Below are 20,865 nucleotides of genomic sequence, written 5' to 3'. Positions count from 1 at the left end.
GTATTCAAACTTATTTATGTGCTGTCAAATTATGCTTTTCCGCAAGTAATGCTACACTGCTATTCCGAACTATAATTCCGCCTTTTACCCTTACTGCTCGTTCAGTTCGATGAGGGAAGGAAAGTTTTCGTCCTCGACAGCACATTTACATGACATTTAACACGTCAACTATGAACAAGGAATTTGAAAATAAACCCTACATAAAATTTGTTGACAGCGAACAAATTCGACAATTTTGGTGGTAGCATCTTACATCAAGATACTTCCATAGTCACTGGCTGCAATTCAGTGATGTGAGCACCTAAGTTTGTTGAAATTACACAACGTTTCTGGCCCTCGGGGGTGGAATTTTGACATATAATGGATACTCAAGGATAGGAAAGGTGACTATTGGAAACCTTGAAAAATGTTCAATTCCCCTGGGGGCGCCCCCTCTTCCCCCTCCCTGGGTAAAACCATCATATGTCAGGGGTCCATGACCCGGGCGAGCAACTGGTATATATCAGACAGCCAATTGCGCAAGAGCAACTTTTACCAGTTGACTGAGCACTCAGGAGAAGAGCCAACACCTTCATCTGAAGCGCCTATGAGAAATGAAAGAAATTAAACTATTTATATCTTCATTGTGAATTTTAAACAGGAAGCCACTCTCAGTCTTTGGTTTTTAAGAAATATTGGGTGACTGCACAAACAGACCTGACTTAAACCCCATGGGTGGTCTGTTTGTGTCTCATGAGCGTTTCAGATGAAGAGCTGACTTCTTATCAATGCGGTAAATGTTGCTCTTACGCAATTGACTCTCACGCTGAAATTAAACCTCCCAAGGGATGTATCCAAGGTTACTCCTTTTGTTAACGTGTGACATGTCAATCACAGGGAGACAATATTAATTTTTTTTTCTTTAACTGTTCGCTTTGCTGCCTCTGACACAGCAGTCTACATTTCTCTACATCGTTGTCAACATGTTGGGACCACTCATCTTCCTCAGTGCTCTTGCTTTTACGCTTGGTAAGTTGCTATTTGAGAAACTCACAAGCGATTTTTCGCTTCAAATGTATTAGATGTGGTTTTCTGGTGGGTGTAAGTGTGAAAACGCTTAATTTGTTTGGATAACTACGAATGCATCGATGGATGATCTAAATGATATAGCGTCACTGATATCACGATGGAAAGGTTGATCCACAACCGACCACGGTCTGTAATTCATGTAGCTAGCCAATTTAGATCCCTGTGAGTATCATCAGTAAATCTTGAACTAGATGAAACGTCTGACAGGATTACTAAAACGCATCACAGATTAACAGTCATGTTGACAAAGAATCAGAGAAGAATTTCTTTGACTTATTACCTCAAAAAAAGGCAGCCAGAAATGTCTGACTGTGGACTTAAATTGGTCAATAGCCTTGATGCGAAGGAGAGAACAAATCATCGTGTTTGAGTAATGCATAGTAAAACACACCTATGAATACACCCATTTTGGGAAAGCATGCGATCGCAAGTTAACTGTAGGAAATTGTGTTTCAGATTTCTTATATCTTATTCGACTTCATAATGGATGAAGTTATTCAGAATAAAAAATCATTTTTACGAAGGGCCAATACAACCTTATAGTTCGTGATTATAAAATAACCACCGCAAAATATGTCGAAACAAAAGAATTTGTGAACAATAAGCTATTCTTTGAATAATTTACTTGTGCCTGTAAAACCTTTGTCGACTGTTTGGCCCAGATTAATTATGAAAAATTTTCCGCACGCTTTACCTCAAACTTCCACTTGGACATATTTATACTCCATTGTGTGCAGGGCATTAATAATATGAATTTAAGAGTCCTTGGTAAGATTGGTCCTTGCCTACGAAATGCAAAGCCATAAGGAACGAGTGAGCAAGCGAAGCGAGACATGCCCATTACTTGTTTTAATGCAGGAATGTAGCACTGAGTGTTGTAATCAAAAAGGGCACAATATTAATAGGCGAATTGTCAGGAAGATGAAGAGTATCAATTTTATTTTGTGCTACTAAAAAAAAAAAGAAACCAACAGAACAATCTGGCAACCCCTGGGAAGAATTTGGCACAGACCCAAACCGCAGTTCTATTGTATTTTTAGAGTGGCCGTTTGGTTCTTGTTCAGTCGAGTTTATCGGATTTGTAAAAATACATAATAATTCGGAAGCGGTCTTTGTTTTCTGCTTATCGTCCTCTTTGTTTTGCTGCACAAAAGCCTACATCATGATTCTTAAATTTCCTTAGCGGTTAAACTCATTTGCTATTGAACTGATTCAAAACTGCCAGAAGGTGTATTTTCTCTTAATATTTTCCGCTACTGAGTCATGCAAGGTTTTATGCAAATATGATCGCCAAACTGATTGCTGTTGGCTGTTCATCGATTGGTTCGTGAGAAAATGTCCATTACGAGTAATTTACGCAATTTCATTAGAGCTTAAACCGCACAAAAGGACAGCAATACTAACGGAATGGGATTTTTTTTTCTCACGCACTCTTCGGAATTTGGTGTTAGCCGTTTTCACTCTCAAGGCACGAAAGCACATACGTTAATCCACTTTTGCTTTCAATGGCATCAACAGAAAGGCACTCAAGGCGTGAAAGCGCATGCGTGAATCCGCTTTTTCTTGTATCGGCATCAACGAAAAGGCACGAAAGCGCATGCGTGACTCCATATTTTCTTGTATCAGCATCAACGGAAAGGCACTCGAGGCACAAATGCGCATGCGTGAATCCACTTTTTCTTGTATTGACATCAACAGAAAAGCATTTAAAGGTATTAAATTCTACAAATGCTTTATAACTGCCTTTCCCCTCGGCAAATTTCACATGCGAAAAAAATTGCCACTTGAAGTTAGAATGAAATCGTATGAAGACTGCGCCGATATGGGAACCTAAAACATCGTATACATATTTTCAACATACAAATTTCATTAGGTGAATCCCGAGATTGTGAATGACTCTCATTTCTAGTTTCATGAGAAATTTATGAAAGAATGATTATTCTTACTGTGACTGTGACCTCCCTCTGATACTAACTCCAGCGGCCGGAAAAATCCAGGAAATAGGTGGAAGCGGGAAAGAAATGCAAAAATGTTGACGTTCGTTGATTCACGATCCGTATTCTTTATCATTGAAAGGTGGAAGATAAGAGTCTAAGGTGCGAGAAGCAGGTGGGTGGGGTATGGATGCGAAATCTACCTACCACTCTCCACTCCCAAAGTTCTTTAAGTATAGCAATCCCTCTTTCCCTCTCTCACCGTCATGAATCGTTGTTTTATTTATTAATTTTATTTTTCATTAGGTGATTCTCATGTTACCCAAATGCGATGGTGCACAATCAAAGCCTTAGAACAACAAAAATGCCAAGATTTTGTATCTGCGTTGAAAAATGTGTCAAGTGAACTCAACATCACCTTGAAAGCTAGCTGTGTTCAGGGAAGTAATGCCATTGATTGCATGCAAAAGATCAAAGACGGACAAGCTGATCTTATTACACTGGATGGAGGAGAAATATATGAAGCAGGTATAGCAACTTTGGTGTACTTTGTAGAAAAGCATCAAAATGTATTCTCAAACATTGAGCTCGAAGCTAATAGTGTTCATTCGCACGCAGGAAATTGTAAAAATTGTGTGCCTCCTTCATTGGTCGAGTAGATCACAATTTGCAATTCACAAAAGATTTGAAGAAAGTGTATAGAGTCTATAAGTAAACACAAAGAAAAGTTTAAATTGTTTCAGTGGTTATTCGAATGCACGGTTCAGTGGTGGTATAAATCTGGAACGTGTATAAAAACGAGTACTGAAACGCTTTTCATTTTTCATCTCACTCACTTTCACGCTCTCTCTGTACGCATAAGCTCGCAAATTTGGGCATTATGCCTTCGACCTTAAACCCTGAAAACTTATATAATGACGAGTGTTGTGATCATGAGTTTATAGAATGCAACTTTTCTCCGATTGAATTAAGGCGTTCCTAGTGGCCCACCAATCTCCCCCACCCCTCCCCAACCCCCCAAATCTACCCCTGCTGTCAACGTATAGGGCTTGCTTTGGGTAAAGACCCTTCCGAGTTCAAAACACAACATTTTACTAGGTCCAAAAGATAAAATCCAGATTACAGCTCACAGTTCAAACTACAGTTTTTTTCCATTGACCATGCTGTTAAGCTAAGATGCAAATAATCCCATTCAATTTCTTTTAGGTAAAAACTACGAGATGACTCCTGTAGTTGCAGAATTCTACGGAGAAGTTACTGGTACCAGTTACTATGCTGTGGCAGTTGTTAAAAAGTCAGGTTCGGTCAAATCGATCAAGGATCTGAGAGGAAAGAAAACCTGTCATACAGGAGCAGGCAAAACGGCTGGTTGGGTCGTACCAGTTGGTACTTTACTGTCCAAGAAATATATGGATCAAGACTCCACCTGTAATCCGTACGTATCAGCTGGAAAGTATTTTTCGGAAAGCTGTGTACCAAGTAAGTAGTTAAAACGGAATCTGTTTGAGTGTTGGAAGCAGTCCAGTATTTTCTTTTTAGATTGCTCTAGGTAGCATGTAATTGTTATTATACAATAAGCTAAATTACGCGCACATTTTGATAGGTTTTCATGATCTACTGGAAGGCAGGCGCATAAATGACGTTGCCATCCGAAACTTTTCGCTTCTACATGATATAAAACGAATAGCTTTAATATTTCTGTGCGACTGTTCAGAAGTAGATAACAGAAGACGTCAAGATTTGATAAGAACGTAAGTGACACATTCGGCTGCACCTTGGGTGCCATTTTTTAATTCTTACCAGTTATTATTTTGGAGTCGCATGTGATTTCTCACTGTACAGACGTACAGCAACATGCAAACTATTTGTGTACTAAAAACTAACCAATTCACCCACTATGCAATCAAATGTGAAACGAAAACCCACTGTAACTTGCTCATTTGCGTTCTTCCGCGCTTTACCCAGATCACTTGCACTTGCAAAGTGTTAAGTCGAGGCTGGTCAGTTAATCCGTAACCCTGGCCAAAAGAATCTCGGCCTTTAAGAAGCTCTTTAGACGCACACAAGTGAGACCTGGAAACGAAATTAACCCTTCGAAAGTCGAAGGGCCCGAAACTAGGCCCTTGTTATTAGTGTCAGGGGTCTAGCACTGACATTATTAGTGCCAGACCCCCCGTGAAGAAACGCGCGTCTTGCAGCGCTAATGATGAGGAAGTGCTCGCATATTGAAGCTAATACATGTGTCAAATATTTGTGGGAGGATAATGATTTCAACCTATTTTTGACAGTTTTACTCACACTCATATTACGTTTTCAGGAGTGAAGGAAGAAAAAATTGATACCAAAGGAGAAAATCCCGACAACCTGTGCGCGTTGTGCAAAGATGAATGCACGAAAGATGGAAATTATTCTGGTTACAGCGGCGCCTTTAAATGCTTGATGGATGATGTGGGTGAAGTGGCATTTGTAAAACATACAACCGTATCCAGCGAAAAATCGGCGACAGCAAGTGAATACGCATACCTGTGTTACGATGGAAACACTGCTGGTATGTACTTGTGAGTCCCTGATTTTCTCCAAAATCCCTGGTCGAATAGTGGCTAACTAAAAGTGGCTTCCTCTCCCCAGTCAAACACCATGAGGATTATATATTCCGGATTTTTTTTAAATTTCCGATAATTCAAGTCGTCAAGCCATTTTCTTTTTCGAAAGAGGTTGGGAAAAATCAATGCATGTTACTGGAGTCTTTTTTTAACTGAGCTGGGCTTCGATCTCTCCTCCTCCCTACCGAAAAGCTTTTGAAAGCTTTTGGTACACGAATCAGTCTGTGTGAAAAAGAAAGCCTTTTCTTTCTTATTTTCCTTTAGAAATTGGACAGCACCTTAACTGCCACCTTGCTAAAGTTCCCTCTCACGCCGTGATGACCAAAAAGGGACACAGCAAAATGAAGACGTATGTCAAGATTCTAGTCGAAGCATCAACGCGTTATGGGAACGATTCTGGTGATGGGTTTAGGATGTTTGATTCATCCAAATATTCCGATGGAGACGATCTCCTTTTCAAAGATTCCACCAAAAAGCTGGAAGATGTCTCTGCTAAGACCTATAAAGAGTTTCTTGGTGCAGAGTACATGGGCGATGTCTCAGCGATCAACGATTGTGTGCCTGTTTCAGCGGCCGAAAGTAAGAGGCCTTTCTTCGTTGGCTCTCTCCTGCTTTCATCGGTAGCTCTGGTGCTGCTTGTTTAAATATAATCTGGCACACGCTGATCAACCCACGTAAGAGGTGTGCTTTGCGAAAGTAAGATTAGGGAACTCAGTTTCCCGGTTGCCATTTTGTGACAGGAAGGTTGTGTTCTATCGGGATCAACCGTTTCAATTGCTATCCCTTTATGACTGAGACGCGGTAGTTTCCTGGAATTGTCATAGCCATACTTCACCGCATTCACAAGAGTGAAGGAAGGCAACGAGGCAGTCAATTACTGTCTAGTGGCGCGATTTTCGATGATTTTTTGCCGGTTTGGTTAGCGTAGCGAAAGAGCACGAGTAAGATTTTTACAGCGAGCATCACGGCCAGGAACTGAAGCATGCGCTTGACTTCTTCAAGCCCGCGTAAATAGCGTGCGAGTAGGCTTTCATGATTAACACTTTGACACGAGTGTTTCTTCACCCGCGGGAAAGTATGAGGCTTAGAGTAACGCCACCCGGCAAATCTCTTCCCGACTCGTCTTCAATCTTCCCGCGGGCGGAGAAACGCGCGTCCTGCAGTGCTAATAATTAGGGCATCCTACCAGGCTACCATATATACAATATAACGGCCACTACCCAAGAGTTTTCCACCACTGAAGACCACACCTAAAACGGTTTGCTCCCGATAGAATACGTAAAAACCCTAACCAACACAACCAACTGAAAACGATTGATCAAAATAGAACATGTACGAAAGCTTTTTTAAGTTTTCACGTCGACCTTGGTTCATTCTAAATAGAATAAGCAGGGTTGGCACTTAACTCTGGTTGTTCTCGTTTGCCAGCAGTCATTTTTTAACACGTCACACAATGCACCCAGGGTCCTCGCTCCCCGTATCGAGGAAGGAAGAGGAGGACCCTGGGAACGAAGTTGTAATAACGTGAACATCACATGACAAGTTTGAAAATGGCTGCAAGCAGATTGAAGGAGGCAGTTTTTGTCGGGGATTTTTTTTAGATGTATGGGGCTAAATGTGCGTCAGATGTAGCTTCCTGTCATCATTCTTAAAAAGAATAGACAGAACTACGTTGATTTCCGATATCAAAGCAACGCCACCCGGCAAACCTCTCCCCAGCTCGTCTCTAATCTTCCCGCGGGCGGAGAAACGCGCGTCCTGCAGCGCTAATAATTAGGGCATCGTATCAGACTACCAAAAAATACAACGGCCGCTACTCAAGAGTTTTCCACCATTGAACACCACACCTCAAACGGTTTTCTCCAAGTGGAATACATATAAAACCTAACCAACACAGCCAACTGAAAACGATTGATCCAAATAGAACACGAACGAAAGCTTCTTGTCGACCTTGGTTCATTCTGAATAGAATAAGCAAGGCTGGCGCTTAACTCTGGTTGTCCCCGTTTGCGAGCAGTCATTTTTGTAACGCGTCACACAACGCACCCAGGGTCCTCGCTCTCCATATCGAGGAAAGAAGAGGTGGACGCTGGGAACGAAGTTGTCATAGCGTGACCAGCACGTGACAAGTTTGAAAATGGCTGCAAGCAGATTGAAAGAGGCAATTTTGTCGGGGATTTTTTTGAGAAGTATGGGGCTAAATGTGCGTCGGATGTAGCTTCCTGTCATCATTCTTAAAAAGAATAGACAGAACTACGTTAATTTCCGATATCAAAGCAATTACGTAAGATATGTAAAAAAAAAAAAAAGAATAGGTTTACTTAAAACTTGTTTCATTCCAAAAAGGAATAAACAAAGTAAATTTATTTTACGCATAGGAGGAGGGAAAATAAAGTTTGTTGTTTCATTCGGGAAAGAATAAACAAAGCTTATTTTTCTATAGCAGTAAAGCAAGTGGATGTTGTTATTCTCTTTTTAGAAAGTGAGCTTTTTGTTTCATTCGAAAAAGAATAAACAAAACTAGCTAAGTTGCTGAGCAGACTTGTGTACTTGATGTTTTAGAGAAAGTTTAGTTTAAGTGTTTCTTCCAGAAAAGGAAAAACTAGGCTAAGTTTCTTTTCTCCAGAAGAAAAGATAAGTGTGTATGTTAGGAAAAAATGCAGTTTTGTTTGTTTCATTTCTGAAAAAGAATAAACAAAGTGAAACTCACGTTATTTGTTCCTTTCTTAGACTTGTAAGTCATTTCTACTCAAAAATGATGCTGGGTGACCGCCTGAGGGGGGTGGGGAGAGGGGTAAGGGCTGGCCAACTAGAACCGATAACGCACCACTGATATTAACTTGAGAGTATAAACATGCTCTGTACTGCTCGATTGACGATGTCTTTTGTAATCTCAATTGGTAAGCTGATCTCTCGATGCGCACGCAATGCATACATTAGTTAGCAGTTGGTGACTTTGATATGAAACACGCTCTAGGGACCAACCATTTCTATCGCCACCGCAGAGAAGTATTCTTAAAAATTTATTTGTCTTACCGCGGTCAGGAGTTCTTAATAATAACCTCACCGTAATTTGTCTTCACATTTGCCACAATTCAGCTTGACAATAGACGGTACCATTTTAAGAATAACGCAGCTGCTGCCCTGGATATCGACAAAATCTGTAATGCAGTTCAGAGTAGTTCGTAAATGTTTTACGAGATCTCGAAGAAACAAGAAGAAAAATAACAGATTTGATAATTTGTTACGACAAAGGTACTTACTGGCCAGAGTATGAGTGCTAGACTAGATTCAAACTGGGGGCGTTCTTCGTCGAATTTTAATCAAAAGTTTCCTGAAATTCTCTGGCCATATGAGAAAGTATCCAAGAGAAGTCTCGAGGTGGATTTTATACGTTTAATAAACACAACTGAGGTTACAAGGTCTTCGCAGGTTCGCGAGTGAAGGTTAAGAGAACTGACAACGCTTCGGTTTTACGAAATTATTGGGAGTGTATTTCCGGACGCGTTTACATACTTTATATACTTCTGTAGTCACAGCTTAGATAAAAGGACAAAATACTGTTTGAAATCTCAAAACGTGATTAGTATCATAAGATCATATGCACCGTTGCACTAATGTCCTCTTATTGCAGATATGTCCTCTGACGTAATGTGATACAGTGGCCAATCATATCCTGCGATCTATCGAGCGACACGCGGCTTGGGACTGGTTAAGAGACTCCGTTGTAGTTATGTCTCCAAGCAAAAGTACTCATTCAAGGGGGAGTATTTTCCGGTAACTGATCTGAGGAAAACATGCTGTTCGCATGATCACTGCGAACCGGATCATTGGCCTCTCATATTGCTTTCCTTGAAGTTCAATCGTTCGTTAACGCAGAGTGATCGCATCGTTGTTATAACCTAAACTTGGAAGAACAATTTGCCGCGCGTGAATAACAAAGCGACTTTCGACTAAAGGATGCGTTATTGTTCACGTTTTATTTGCAGCCTTGCTTTATTTACAGTCTTCCTTGCTCGACTTGCGACTTCAATGACAACATTTTAGCCACAAGCTAAGACAAAAGCACCATGTGGCGTCATATCACAATTGCTTTATTTTCTTTAATAGTTGAAGATCATAGATTATGGTTCGTCGACATAAAATTATATATTTTTGACACTTCACCTGATCTGCCGGAGGTGAGATCGACTGAGAAGTCCAAGTCGTGATTATTTGTCTGCGTCACGAAGTCTTCCTTCAATCACAGAAGTTTTGCCTTCAGTTTTTTATTTTGAGTACTGTTGGTTTTTGCCGTATCGCACTGAGCCCTCCGTTAAAAAAATTGAAGTAGTAGATTGTGATTTTATTGCGGTTCCCCTGATTTTAGCTGTTTTTTTTTAAGTACTGTTTCTAAATTATTTTAGGATCTATTGCACTTTTGGGTGGATTTGTCCTATTTTACCCTGTTTATGACAAATTCACACAATGATTAAATCGAAAATGGGACTAAAGGTGGCTATGGCAAGTCAATAGGATAGAATCCACCTAAAGGATGAATTTCACAGAATTTATCCCGTTTTTCTAGAATTCATTGGAAAAAAATGGAAAATCGGGTCCCAACTTGGGATCTATTCCATTTGGGGGATAACTTTTCAGAATTTTACCCTGTTTTTTGTCAAATTCACTGAAAAAAATGGAAAATCGGAGTAAAAATAGCATATGGGAACTTCGGGTATTATTCACTTGTAGCATGAGTGCTCAGAATTGACCCCGTTTTTCTCGAATTCACTTATCAAATGGAAAATCGGGGTAAAGATGGCATATGGGAACTTAGCGTATTGCTATCACTTGCGGGATGAGTTCACAGAATTTACCCCGTTTTTCTAGAATTCATTGAAAAAAAAATGGAAAATCGGGTTGAAGATAGCATGTGGGAACTTAGGGTACTATTCACTTGTAGTATGAATGCTTAGAATTTACCCCGTTTTTCTCGAATTCACTGATCAAATGAAAAATCGGGGTAAAGATGGCATATGGGAACTTAGCATATTGCTATCACTTGCGGGATGAACTCGCAGAATTTATCCCGTTTATCTAGAATTTAATGAGAAAAAAGCATTGAAAATCGGGTTGAAGATTGGATATGACAACCTAGGATCTATTCCATTTGAAGGATGAATTCTCAGATTTTACCCCGTTATTCTATAGAATTTTCAGAAAAAAAAAATGGGAAATCGGGGTAAAGATTGCATGTGGGAACTTCGTGTATTATTCACAATTTACCTCTTTTTTCCTTTTTTTACCAATTTTCCTCTCTTACCTCTTACACTGAGTTTGATATGTGTTCTAAAATTCACTGATCAAATGGAAAATTGGGGTGAAGATGGCATATGGGAACTTACGGTATTAGCTACTTTCGGGCCAAATTCTCAAAATTTACCCCGTAATTCTAGAATTCATTGAAAAAAAAGAAAAAAAATGCAAAATCGGATTAAAGATTGGATTTGGCAACCTAGGATTTATTCCACTTGAAGGACGAATTCTCAGAATTCATCCCGCTTTTCTAGAATTCATTGAGAAAAGAAACTTTTTTTAAAATTTTTTCTTTTTTTTTTCATTTTTAAGTAAGACTAGCGAGCCGCACAAAGAAACACTTCTTGTAGTTGTAAGCTCCTCGTTTATTTCCGACGCGTTTCGTCTCTAATTGAGACTTCTTTAGAGAATGACTACAATTAACGGGGAACAGTATATTACATAGCACGTTGGTGTGCCTAAGTTTTTAATTTCCATGGAAGTTAATAATAATTGAAAGCGGGCGTTATAAAAAACGTCTAAATACATATTAAGTTATTGTGCGTTGCTTTATTTTTGGGGGCTAAAGATTAGCGCTAATCGTAGAATTTATCGCTGAAAAAAGAAATGGAAAATTGGGGTAAAGATGGCATATGGGAACTAAAGGTATTATCTACTTGTAGCATGTTCTCTCAGAATTTACTTCGTTTTGCTAGAATTTATTGAAAAAAAAAATGGAAAATCGAGGTGAACTGGTAAAGATTGGATATGGCAAGTCAGTAGGATAAATTCCACTTGGAGGATGACTTTTCAGAATGAACCCCGTTTTTCTATAATCATTGAAAAAATGGGAAATCGGGGTAAACTAGATTAGATGTGGCAGGTCAATAGGACATATTCCAGTTGGAGGATAATTTACTATTCCATAATTCCTTGAAAAAAATTGAAAAATCAGAGTAAAGATGGCATATGGGAACTACGGGTATTATCCACTTGTAGCATGAATTCTCAGAGTTTACCCAATTTTTCTAGAATTAATTCACTAAAAAATGGAAAGTCAGGAAAGATTTGACATGACAAAGTAGGTTGTATTCCACTTGCGGGATGAATTCTAAGAAATTGTCCCGCTTCTCTAGAATTCACGAAAAAAATGGAAAATCTGAGCAAAGATGGCAGTCGGGAACTTCGGGTAGTATCCACTTGTAGCATGAATTCTCAGAGTTTACCCTGTTTTTTTGGAATTAATTCGTCAAAAAATGGAAAATCGGGGCAAAAAGATTGGATATGACAACGTAGGATATATTCCACTTATGGTATGAGTTCTCATAACTTACCCCGTTTTTCTAGAACTCATTGAAATAAAAATGGATAGATAGGGTTGAAGATTGGATATGGAAACTTAGAATGCATTCCACATACGGGATGAATTCTCAGAATTTACACCGTTTTTCTGGAATTAATTTGAAAAAAACGGAAAATGAGGGATGTTCCGAGTTATAATTTATTCCAATTTTAAGATAAATGGACACAATTCAGCCCGTTTTCAGAATTCATTGAAAAATTCATTTGGCATGTTGGGATATATTCTTTTTATAAGATGAATTTTTTTTTCTAGAATTCTCTAAAAATAATGGAAAATCGGGTAAAGATTACAAACCACAAGTTGGGATATGTTTCACTTGTAGGATGAATAATCTGATTTTACCACATTTTTACAGAATTCTTGGAAAAATGCAAAAAACCGGGACAAAGATTGAATATGACAAGTTAGGATGTATTCCATTGACAGGATGAATACTCAGATTTAACCCCGTTTTTCCAGAATTGACTCAACAAACGGAAAATCGGGGTGAAGATCGATTATGAAAAGCTAGGATGTATCCCACATGTGGGATTAATTGTCAGATTTTACCTTACTTGTCTCTAATAAACGAAAAAAAATGGAAAATTAGGCTAAAGATTTGATTTGGCAAAATTGGAAACTCGGAGTAAAGATAGCATATGGGAGCTAAGGCTATCATGAATTCTCAGAGTTTACTCATTTTTCTAGAACTAATTCATTAAAACAAAGGAAAATCTGGGTAAAGATTTGACATGACAACTTGGGTTATAGTTCACTTGCGTGATGAATTGTCAGAACTCACTCCGTTTTCAAGAATTCGCTGAACAAATGGAAAATCAGGGACAGATTGGACATTGCAAGTCATGATACTAACCACTCGTGGAAAGAATTGTCACGGTTTACCCCGTTTTTCTAGAGTTATTTGAACAAATCGGGATAAAGATTGGATATGGAAAAGTTACGATATTATCCACTCGTAGGTTGGTTCAGAAAATGGAAAATTAGGCTGAAGATTTGATTTGGCATGTTAGGATATATTCTACTTGCTGGATAAATTGTAAGAATTCAATGAAAAATGGAAAATAGCGGTTAATATTAGATATGTCAAGTTGGAATACATTACATATGCAGGGTACGAGCTATTTGATTGTTTTGATTTTCGAATGCGCTTAAAACATGGAAATGCATGGGGATGAACAGATATACCGCATTTGTAAGTTAGATCGCCGGAATTGCACCCTTTATTCGCGTAAAAGAATGTTGGGATGGGGGTAGGTGTCGAAAGGTTACCCTCGGGTGAAGTCAATAATTTTAGCCGGTACATTGTAGAATCGCTGCACAAAGCCTGGAGATTATTGGACAAATATCACTAAGCCTGAGGAGATTTTTATCGCTGGAAAAGAGAATGTAGCCTTCCCTATAAAATATTTATCAGTCTGCAAGTTTTGATCCTATGTTTCACCACTGTGATGTTCTGATTGTTGAGACCCGTCTTTATATTACTCACACCCTTGGAATTTAAGTCTATTTAGCGTTAAAAAAAGTTTTCAGAAAATTGGAAATTTACCTAGAAGTCGCTGTATACACAGATGCATGTGCATATATTGACGGCAAACTATTGATTTATCTTTGCTTGACAAGCAAAGTGTACATCTACATAGAGGACTACGGGTTCTATGCACCGTCAGATAAAACATTGTAACAGAATATTTAAAGAGTCGAGTGCAAAGGAAGCCACTCCAAAAGGATCTCATTCCAGAGAGACATCCGCCCAAAAAGCAGTATGCTTATATGAGAAAAGAAAAGAAAACTTAAGTAACTCAGATTTAATTAAATTTTTAACAGATGACAATATTAACAAGCATTACTTTCTTGTCACTATTAACATGCATCACGAAAGAAGACAATTGAGCAATAACTATTATTCATGCTAATACTAAGTCAAGGCTTTGTCACAGTTTCTTTCTCAAAAAGATATTGTGCATTACTGTGCATTACAAAATTTTTGGTTTATGTCATGTTTTCCACACACAACATGAGGTGATCCAACAATCAAACATGTGTGCTAGTGTCATACAGGTTTGTTTACATACTGTTTCATGGGTTGAGTAAAATCACTCTATTTGTTCCTTTTTTAATGTTTCATATAAATTTTAGTTACCTTTTTCCTGCTATGATATCCTTTGTTGATAAAATCATCTTGATAAATAGGATACACTGTAAGTGTTTGGAACAAATAAATACTTTTTTTGTGTCATTTAAGCAGGAGTGATTGGTGCTAAATATTTTTTCTAACTACACGTGCAAACCGTAATTAATCTAACTCAAAATTCAGGCTTAAATTGCTCATGCAACAAACAAATGGGTAGTTTAAAAAAAAAAACTCCTTCAGTTGTACTTGAACATGCAACACTTCCATGGAAATAAACATCTTCAGTACAAGTAAATAACTTCAGGTGAAATAGTGATTTTTCAGAATTTATGAAATATAAAGTAGACTACAGTGCACTAATATACAATAAATCCATTCTATCCTTTTACTCACTTGCAACTATTTGGCTCTAACTATTCAATACTATTTGACAGATTACAGAAATTCACTCTTTCTGTCCTTCCAATTTGCCCTTATATACTTTTAAATAAAATAAAGCAGTTGACACCAGATCGAGGAGTCAAGGCTATTTTATTCACCCATTCACTCATAATGGTTGGTAAGATTTCTTTTTTATATGGGTTGCTGTAAATGTAAAGATTTTAAATAAATTCTTAGCAATTTAAATGTTTGTGTCATTTTTTAAAATTTTACTGCTCTGGAAAGGCACTGGATTTGAAACTCTGGAACTAAACAACTCCAAAGGAGGTTTTGTGGACAAATTAATGGGTCTTAATGGGTCTGATGTGAACATGCTTAAGAGGTCATATTCTCTACTGATGTTCTCTGGCCATGTCTAGGTACTATTCACAATCTGGAGCTGGGGAATTTTGGATATAACTTGAATTAAGCATGCTTCAAAACCCAATTGAAACTGTTAGAGTGAACACATGACCTGTTAGGTGTTTAATTATTAGTACTATACTGTGCCAAATAGCTTTCCTTTACTGATTTTATTTAAAATTACAAAAAGTCTTTCTTCTCAAGTTGCCTCCATTTCCAGTCTCTCCACATTCCATAATGACGCTGTTCTGTAATGCTCAATAAGACCCATCCATCACTATCAACTTGCTTTAAGATACTTGTCACATCTGTGGTCTCCTTGGTCCAAAATTCCAAGGCTCCATCCCACTTGTAATGAAAAATCTTTGTCTCGAACTACCCATCCTTACCTTCCTCCAGTAATCAAAATTTACCATTTCTTCTATTGTAATCACTACATGGTAACACCCTCTTGGAACATTTATCCCTTTCTCCTTCCTAAGTTTGAAAAGATATTACTCAGTGATGGCGTTAAGGCCTTGGAATACCTTCCTTCCTTCCTTCTTTCAAATAGAGAATCTGTAGGGTTGGAATCTGTGAAGAAAATCAGTCTCCATTAGAAAAGAAACTTTAATGACATTCAGCTCATGAAAGACTCTCTTTACCAAATTGATATTAAAATGCACATTTGGCCTACTTTCATTGGGTTAGTTGGACTTCTTTGCTAATGAAGTACCACTAACCTTGAGTATCAGTATGTTAATGATAATATGCTATGAATTAACTCAAGGGACAATGAAAACAACCTCATCCTTCTGTTAACCCAACAAACAAATTTAGCAATCAAAGAAGGAACATCAATCATTAGATGTTGCAGACATAAGGCAATAAAAAACATCCAAAACTAGTCATCAAAGGACACATAAAACAAAAGCAATAGTCATTATAATTGTAATAATAGTAATGATAATAATAATAATAATAATAATAATAATAATAATAATATTCCCCTAAACTACTTGGCATGTTACAAGAACATCTCTGCATAGTATAAAATAATGATAATAATAATATTCCCCTAAACTACTTAGCATGTTACAAGAACATCTATGCATAGTTTTAAGTAACAATAATAATAATAATAATAATAATAATAATTAATAATAATAATAATAATAAAGTATGAGAAAACCTAAACAGAAGAAAACCACAAATCACTCACAAATTCTGCATACCTCATAAGAAGCATCTTTGGGAGGCTTGAGGAGCTCAAACAGGACAAAATCTTCATCATCTGGTTCACTGGCTATAAAAAAGCACAAAATGCTTTCATTAGCAAATAACAAAAAACAGACAAGGTTTATAGAGATAAATAATTATGGAACAATGTAGCAAAAGACTCATCTTACAAAAACAAAGAGACAAAGAGTGAAAATGGTCAACATAATTCTGGTCGTAAAATTAATTTTTTTTCTGAAGGCCACTTGGCTCCTAAATTCTTCAAAGTGGTAGCCAATTCAAAAAAAGTTGGTTGCCACTTTCAAAGACAAACAAGACCTTTTTTTACGCTGTTAGCATTCTAGATAGACCCTCCAAAATTAAGCTAATGCACTTAAAGCCCCGCACCCGCCAAAGCCCCGTACCCCCATACCCGGGGAATGCGGGTCATTAGCGGGGGATTTTAGCGGTTTTTAGTGGTCATCTTTGCCCCAGTGTGTGGGGTGTTCGACAACATTAGACACAAATAACAGCAACTGGGGACCGTTAGCGGGGCTAGCGGGGCTTTGGCGGGGATTTCGCTTTTGAATAGGCCTGCAAAGAACACTGGGAAAGCGTATGATCTCTTTAACTTGTTTTGTGTTGATGCATTGCTTGAATCACCATGTTCCAGTTTAGTCATTTACACGTCCAGAGAAAAGTTTACAGAACTATGTCTTACCAAGAGGAGTAGAGGAAGTCATGATTGTTTCATCTATTTTATGAAGACACTGAAAAAGTTTTTGTAAGAGTTAAATTTGAGGCACAATTCTTGAAATAAATTAATTTTGGTCAATGTTGTGTATTTGGGATTTTTCAAGTATTGCCCCGGGGGCGGAGTACAAAAATGAGGTTTTGACATAAGAAATTGCCCCGCATAGCGTGGAATTTGCTTCATTTAGTTGGGACGCCTGGTCTAATGCCCCGCTATTCCCCGGGTATGGGGGTGGCGCTTTCCACTGACTAGTGCATAAGGAAAAGATCTTTAACGTGCTACAAGCGGACACTAGGATGGATGGTATACAACGTTCAAGCTCACCTTAATCCAAGATGGCGTCTAGTTATCGATCAAGATGCACGTGCTGCGTTTTGGAAACAAACTTAACGAGGAAGTTTGCCACGGATTTATCTTTGCAAATCTTTTTAATTCCCTATATCTCTTGGTAAAGTTATGATGAAACATTTTAGTCGCCAATTTGGCGACTAATTTTCAGGATTTGGTAGTCAAAGTGGAAAAATTTAGTCGCATTGGTGCCTGTATCAGGTGCAATTTCACACCCTGTTAATTATTAACTACCTTGAATATTTTTTCATTTGACAGCTGTGTCTTTGTCTAGTAGTTGAATGTCTAATGGTGAAAGAGGAGGGAGGAGAACAAATAAATCATCATTCATATCGTCATAATCCTCCTCAAAATCTCCTGATTCATACTCACCAGGAAAAGTAACACCAAAACCAGCAGAAACCTCTTCCATGGTTTCTCCAGGACTAAATGGACTCACTCCTGTTTTGCATTTCTTGATTCCATCTTCACCTATTCTTGCACTTCTGTCTTCACCAGCACAATGCCCAAAACAGTATCTGCCAGTTTTTCATAAATATTTCTGGCATCCATTGAAGCTACAGTCTGCTAAACAAAATATAGTATTTGTGAATAAGTACTAGCTATCTATGATTGCTACCTTTAACATACACTTATTGATTAACCCTTTATACCCTAACATCAGTAGGCATATTCTCCATACCACTCTCTATACATTTCCTGAGCTGTTGACAAGGAGAATTTGTTTAAAAATCAAGAGCTTTATAAGTTGTTGGTCATGTCCTTGATTCATGTGGGATGTGGGGTGATATCAGGGGTGATATTGTAAGGAGAAATTAGAGGCTGGCCACTCCTAGGGGTTAAAGGGTTAAGATTTTTTCTTTCATTAATGTATTGCAAACTGTACATAACTAGTAAAGTAGATCCTATTTAATGGTTCAGAGATGACCTTTTTACAAGTAACTGGAGTTGAGGCAATGGAAGATATTATTGCATACTCAGTGTATTGTAGCATAGTATTTAAAAGTTTCCTGTTTCTGAATTCCAGCAGTGGATAACTCTAGTAATCCAGCACTGTTATTTTCCAGCCCCTCTCAGCTGTTCCCAGTTTCTCAGCAGGAGTTAACTGTTGTATTCCAGTACTGTTAATTTCCAGCCCCACACAGCTGTTCTGAGATTACCAGCAAGAAATAAATATTCTTTTATAGTACTTACTTGTATTTTCCAGCCCCTGCAAGCTGTTCTGTCATTTATGTTTTCCAGCTGGAGGTAACTGTTATTTCTAAGCACAATTATTTTCTGGCGTCTCTAGGCTGATTGGAGTTTTCCTGCTCGAGTTAACTGTTATTTTCCGTAAAACAGAATAATGTACATAAGGACCCAGGCATGAAGTGAAGAAACCTTCCTTGGAAACCTTGGAAACAAGACAATAATGTTTTTAATTGCTCAGATCAAAACCAAAAAATTTTATCATTTGTTAAAAACAATGTTATATAATGTTAAATGTTACATAATGTTAAAAATATCAAGGCCAACAGTAATTCTGAACACAAAATTTGATAAATTTGACACCTGTGGAGTATGTAGCATCGCTTATGAATGAGACAAGAATGTGCTTTTAAATTTCCATCATACCTGAATAATGTCTGTGTAAAATTTGAGCTCAAATGTAGTATTTTTAACTTATAAACCTACTTCTAGTAAGTGGCCCTGGCAACCTATCTTTACATGTAACTGCCAATAAAATATCCCTCCATCTTCATAAAGATCTAAGTAAGCTTTTAAGGTCTTCCTGTCATTTTTTTAAAGCATGGCCTTGCAAACTTTTTCTTTTAGCCCCACCAATAAAAAACATTTAGGGAAAGTCAAATAATCAACTTTTGTTTACTTTGCTTTGCTGCTGGTTCTCATCCATGCCAGTATGAATGACATTAAGTAAGGGTGAAAGGATTGGTATTTTCTTCACAAAGATAGTTGCAGAGTGTCTCCATTGATGTATGGATTACCAAACACTCACAATGAACGCGAACAAGACTAAGTTCTTGCTAACAAGTGTAGGAGCAATAATCACTAATAATGGGCAATAGTCTGTATTGAATTAAGTATTCATTTGTGCATGAATTAGTATTTATTTCATTTTAATGTTTGTGACACACAATTGAAAAAGTATGAAAATGTGGTAACATAAAATACATACCATTGTGGTATAATTCCTCATAATTTAGCTCAAGGGGCTTTATTATAAATAGATCAAAAGAAAGAAAGTGGCATATGTCAGCCACTGATTTAAATAGAAAAGCACATATTATTAAGTGATGAGTAATTTTGCTGCAAATTTGTGCCCTTCTGGGTGAGCAAAGAGAATGATGAACCAACTGTTACTTGCTGCATCAAAACACCAACCAACTCGCGCGCAAAGTAAGAAGACTACATTGAAGGCTTGAAATAATATTGCGATCGATTTTCATCAAGAAATGGGCCAGGAATATTCCACAATAATGCAAATAATCGTGAAGGCGGATCGCAGAAAAGCGATTGCGTGACGCTCGGTAAGCTGTAAGATGACATGTTATTATATACCAGACGTAAAAACTCTTCAGATTCTTAGTCTGCATTTTGTACCCACTCTACAGTCTTCAGTCTATATTTTGTATCCCGTCTGCAGTCTGCTGTCTGCATTTTGTACAAACAGGTATCCGTGGCACCAATACAGTTTATTTTTGGTTACATTTATCCGCAAAACACACATAATCTACCACAAAATACCTGTGAGTGAGGTTATTCGACATTTTCGTTCTTTCCCACATTAATATTCTTCTCTCCTTTTGTAAGAATGTAGACATCGCTCACAATGTTTCAAGTAATCCACCCACCCTACAAAAAAGTAACTCTTGCATGCATAGCATGCCTATGTTTTGAAATAGGTGTATGCCCTTGGCCAGACTTGAGCGCACTATTTCAGTATACTGGTCCGACACCCGTAGTATCACTACACTTGATTTCAAGGATCCAGTACCATCCAGGTATCCCAGTTACCCTGCTCACAGGGTCTAATTATTCCTAAAAGGACCTGAGAACTAATTTATTTACCAGCAAGAACATAAACAAATATGGCCGACGATTCGAAGATCAGCTTTGCTCGTGTTAAACCATGTCAGCCATAGTTTTCAACATGGCATTAAACATTTTCAATGTAACTTTTACGCGTTAAGAACTGTGTTTAATCTAGGTAGATCTACTGAGTACAAAGACTGTCTCAGGCTTGCTAGTATGGACACCTTAATCCAAAGACGTCTTACTGCGTCTTTAATCATGTTTTTCAAGGCATACAGGCTACAGGGAGCTTCGTATATCTCTAATTTTTTCACACCTAGGGTCTGTCACTACAATTTGCGCTTCTCTGCTCTTAATGTTTCCCAGCCTGTAAATAC

The 20,865-nt window shown here is 37.9% G+C and overlaps 1 protein-coding gene and 1 long non-coding RNA gene across 3 annotated transcripts; one reads left to right on the top strand and one right to left on the bottom strand.

Annotated features, from left to right (window-relative positions):
* Nucleotides 1-852: 852 nt before the first annotated feature.
* On the top strand, nt 853-8,314 carry LOC136278940 (melanotransferrin-like). Its single transcript, XM_066162237.1, has 5 exons — nt 853-1,008; nt 3,309-3,530; nt 4,209-4,481; nt 5,320-5,550; nt 5,870-8,314. Exons 1-5 carry the CDS (start codon nt 963-965, stop codon nt 6,247-6,249), a joined length of 1,152 nt encoding a protein of 383 aa, XP_066018334.1. The 5' UTR covers nt 853-962; the 3' UTR covers nt 6,250-8,314.
* Nucleotides 8,315-14,038: 5,724 nt separating this feature from the next.
* On the bottom strand, nt 14,039-20,396 carry LOC136279052 (uncharacterized). Of its 2 annotated transcripts, XR_010716683.1 has the most exons (6): nt 20,201-20,396; nt 18,650-18,848; nt 17,828-18,022; nt 17,075-17,123; nt 16,371-16,441; nt 14,039-15,729 (listed from the first exon to the last, which is right to left on the bottom strand). It is a non-coding gene; the product is annotated as an uncharacterized lncRNA (long non-coding RNA). The 2 variants fall into 2 exon arrangements; XR_010716682.1 differs by having other exon boundaries at nt 16,371-17,123.
* Nucleotides 20,397-20,865: the final 469 nt, after the last annotated feature.

The sequence above is a fragment of the Pocillopora verrucosa genome, chromosome 2, assembly GCF_036669915.1.
Source record: "Pocillopora verrucosa isolate sample1 chromosome 2, ASM3666991v2, whole genome shotgun sequence".
NCBI lineage: Eukaryota > Metazoa > Cnidaria > Anthozoa > Scleractinia > Pocilloporidae > Pocillopora > Pocillopora verrucosa.
Note: the sequence above shows the minus strand (reverse complement) of the source record. Positions and strands in the feature narration are given on the sequence as shown.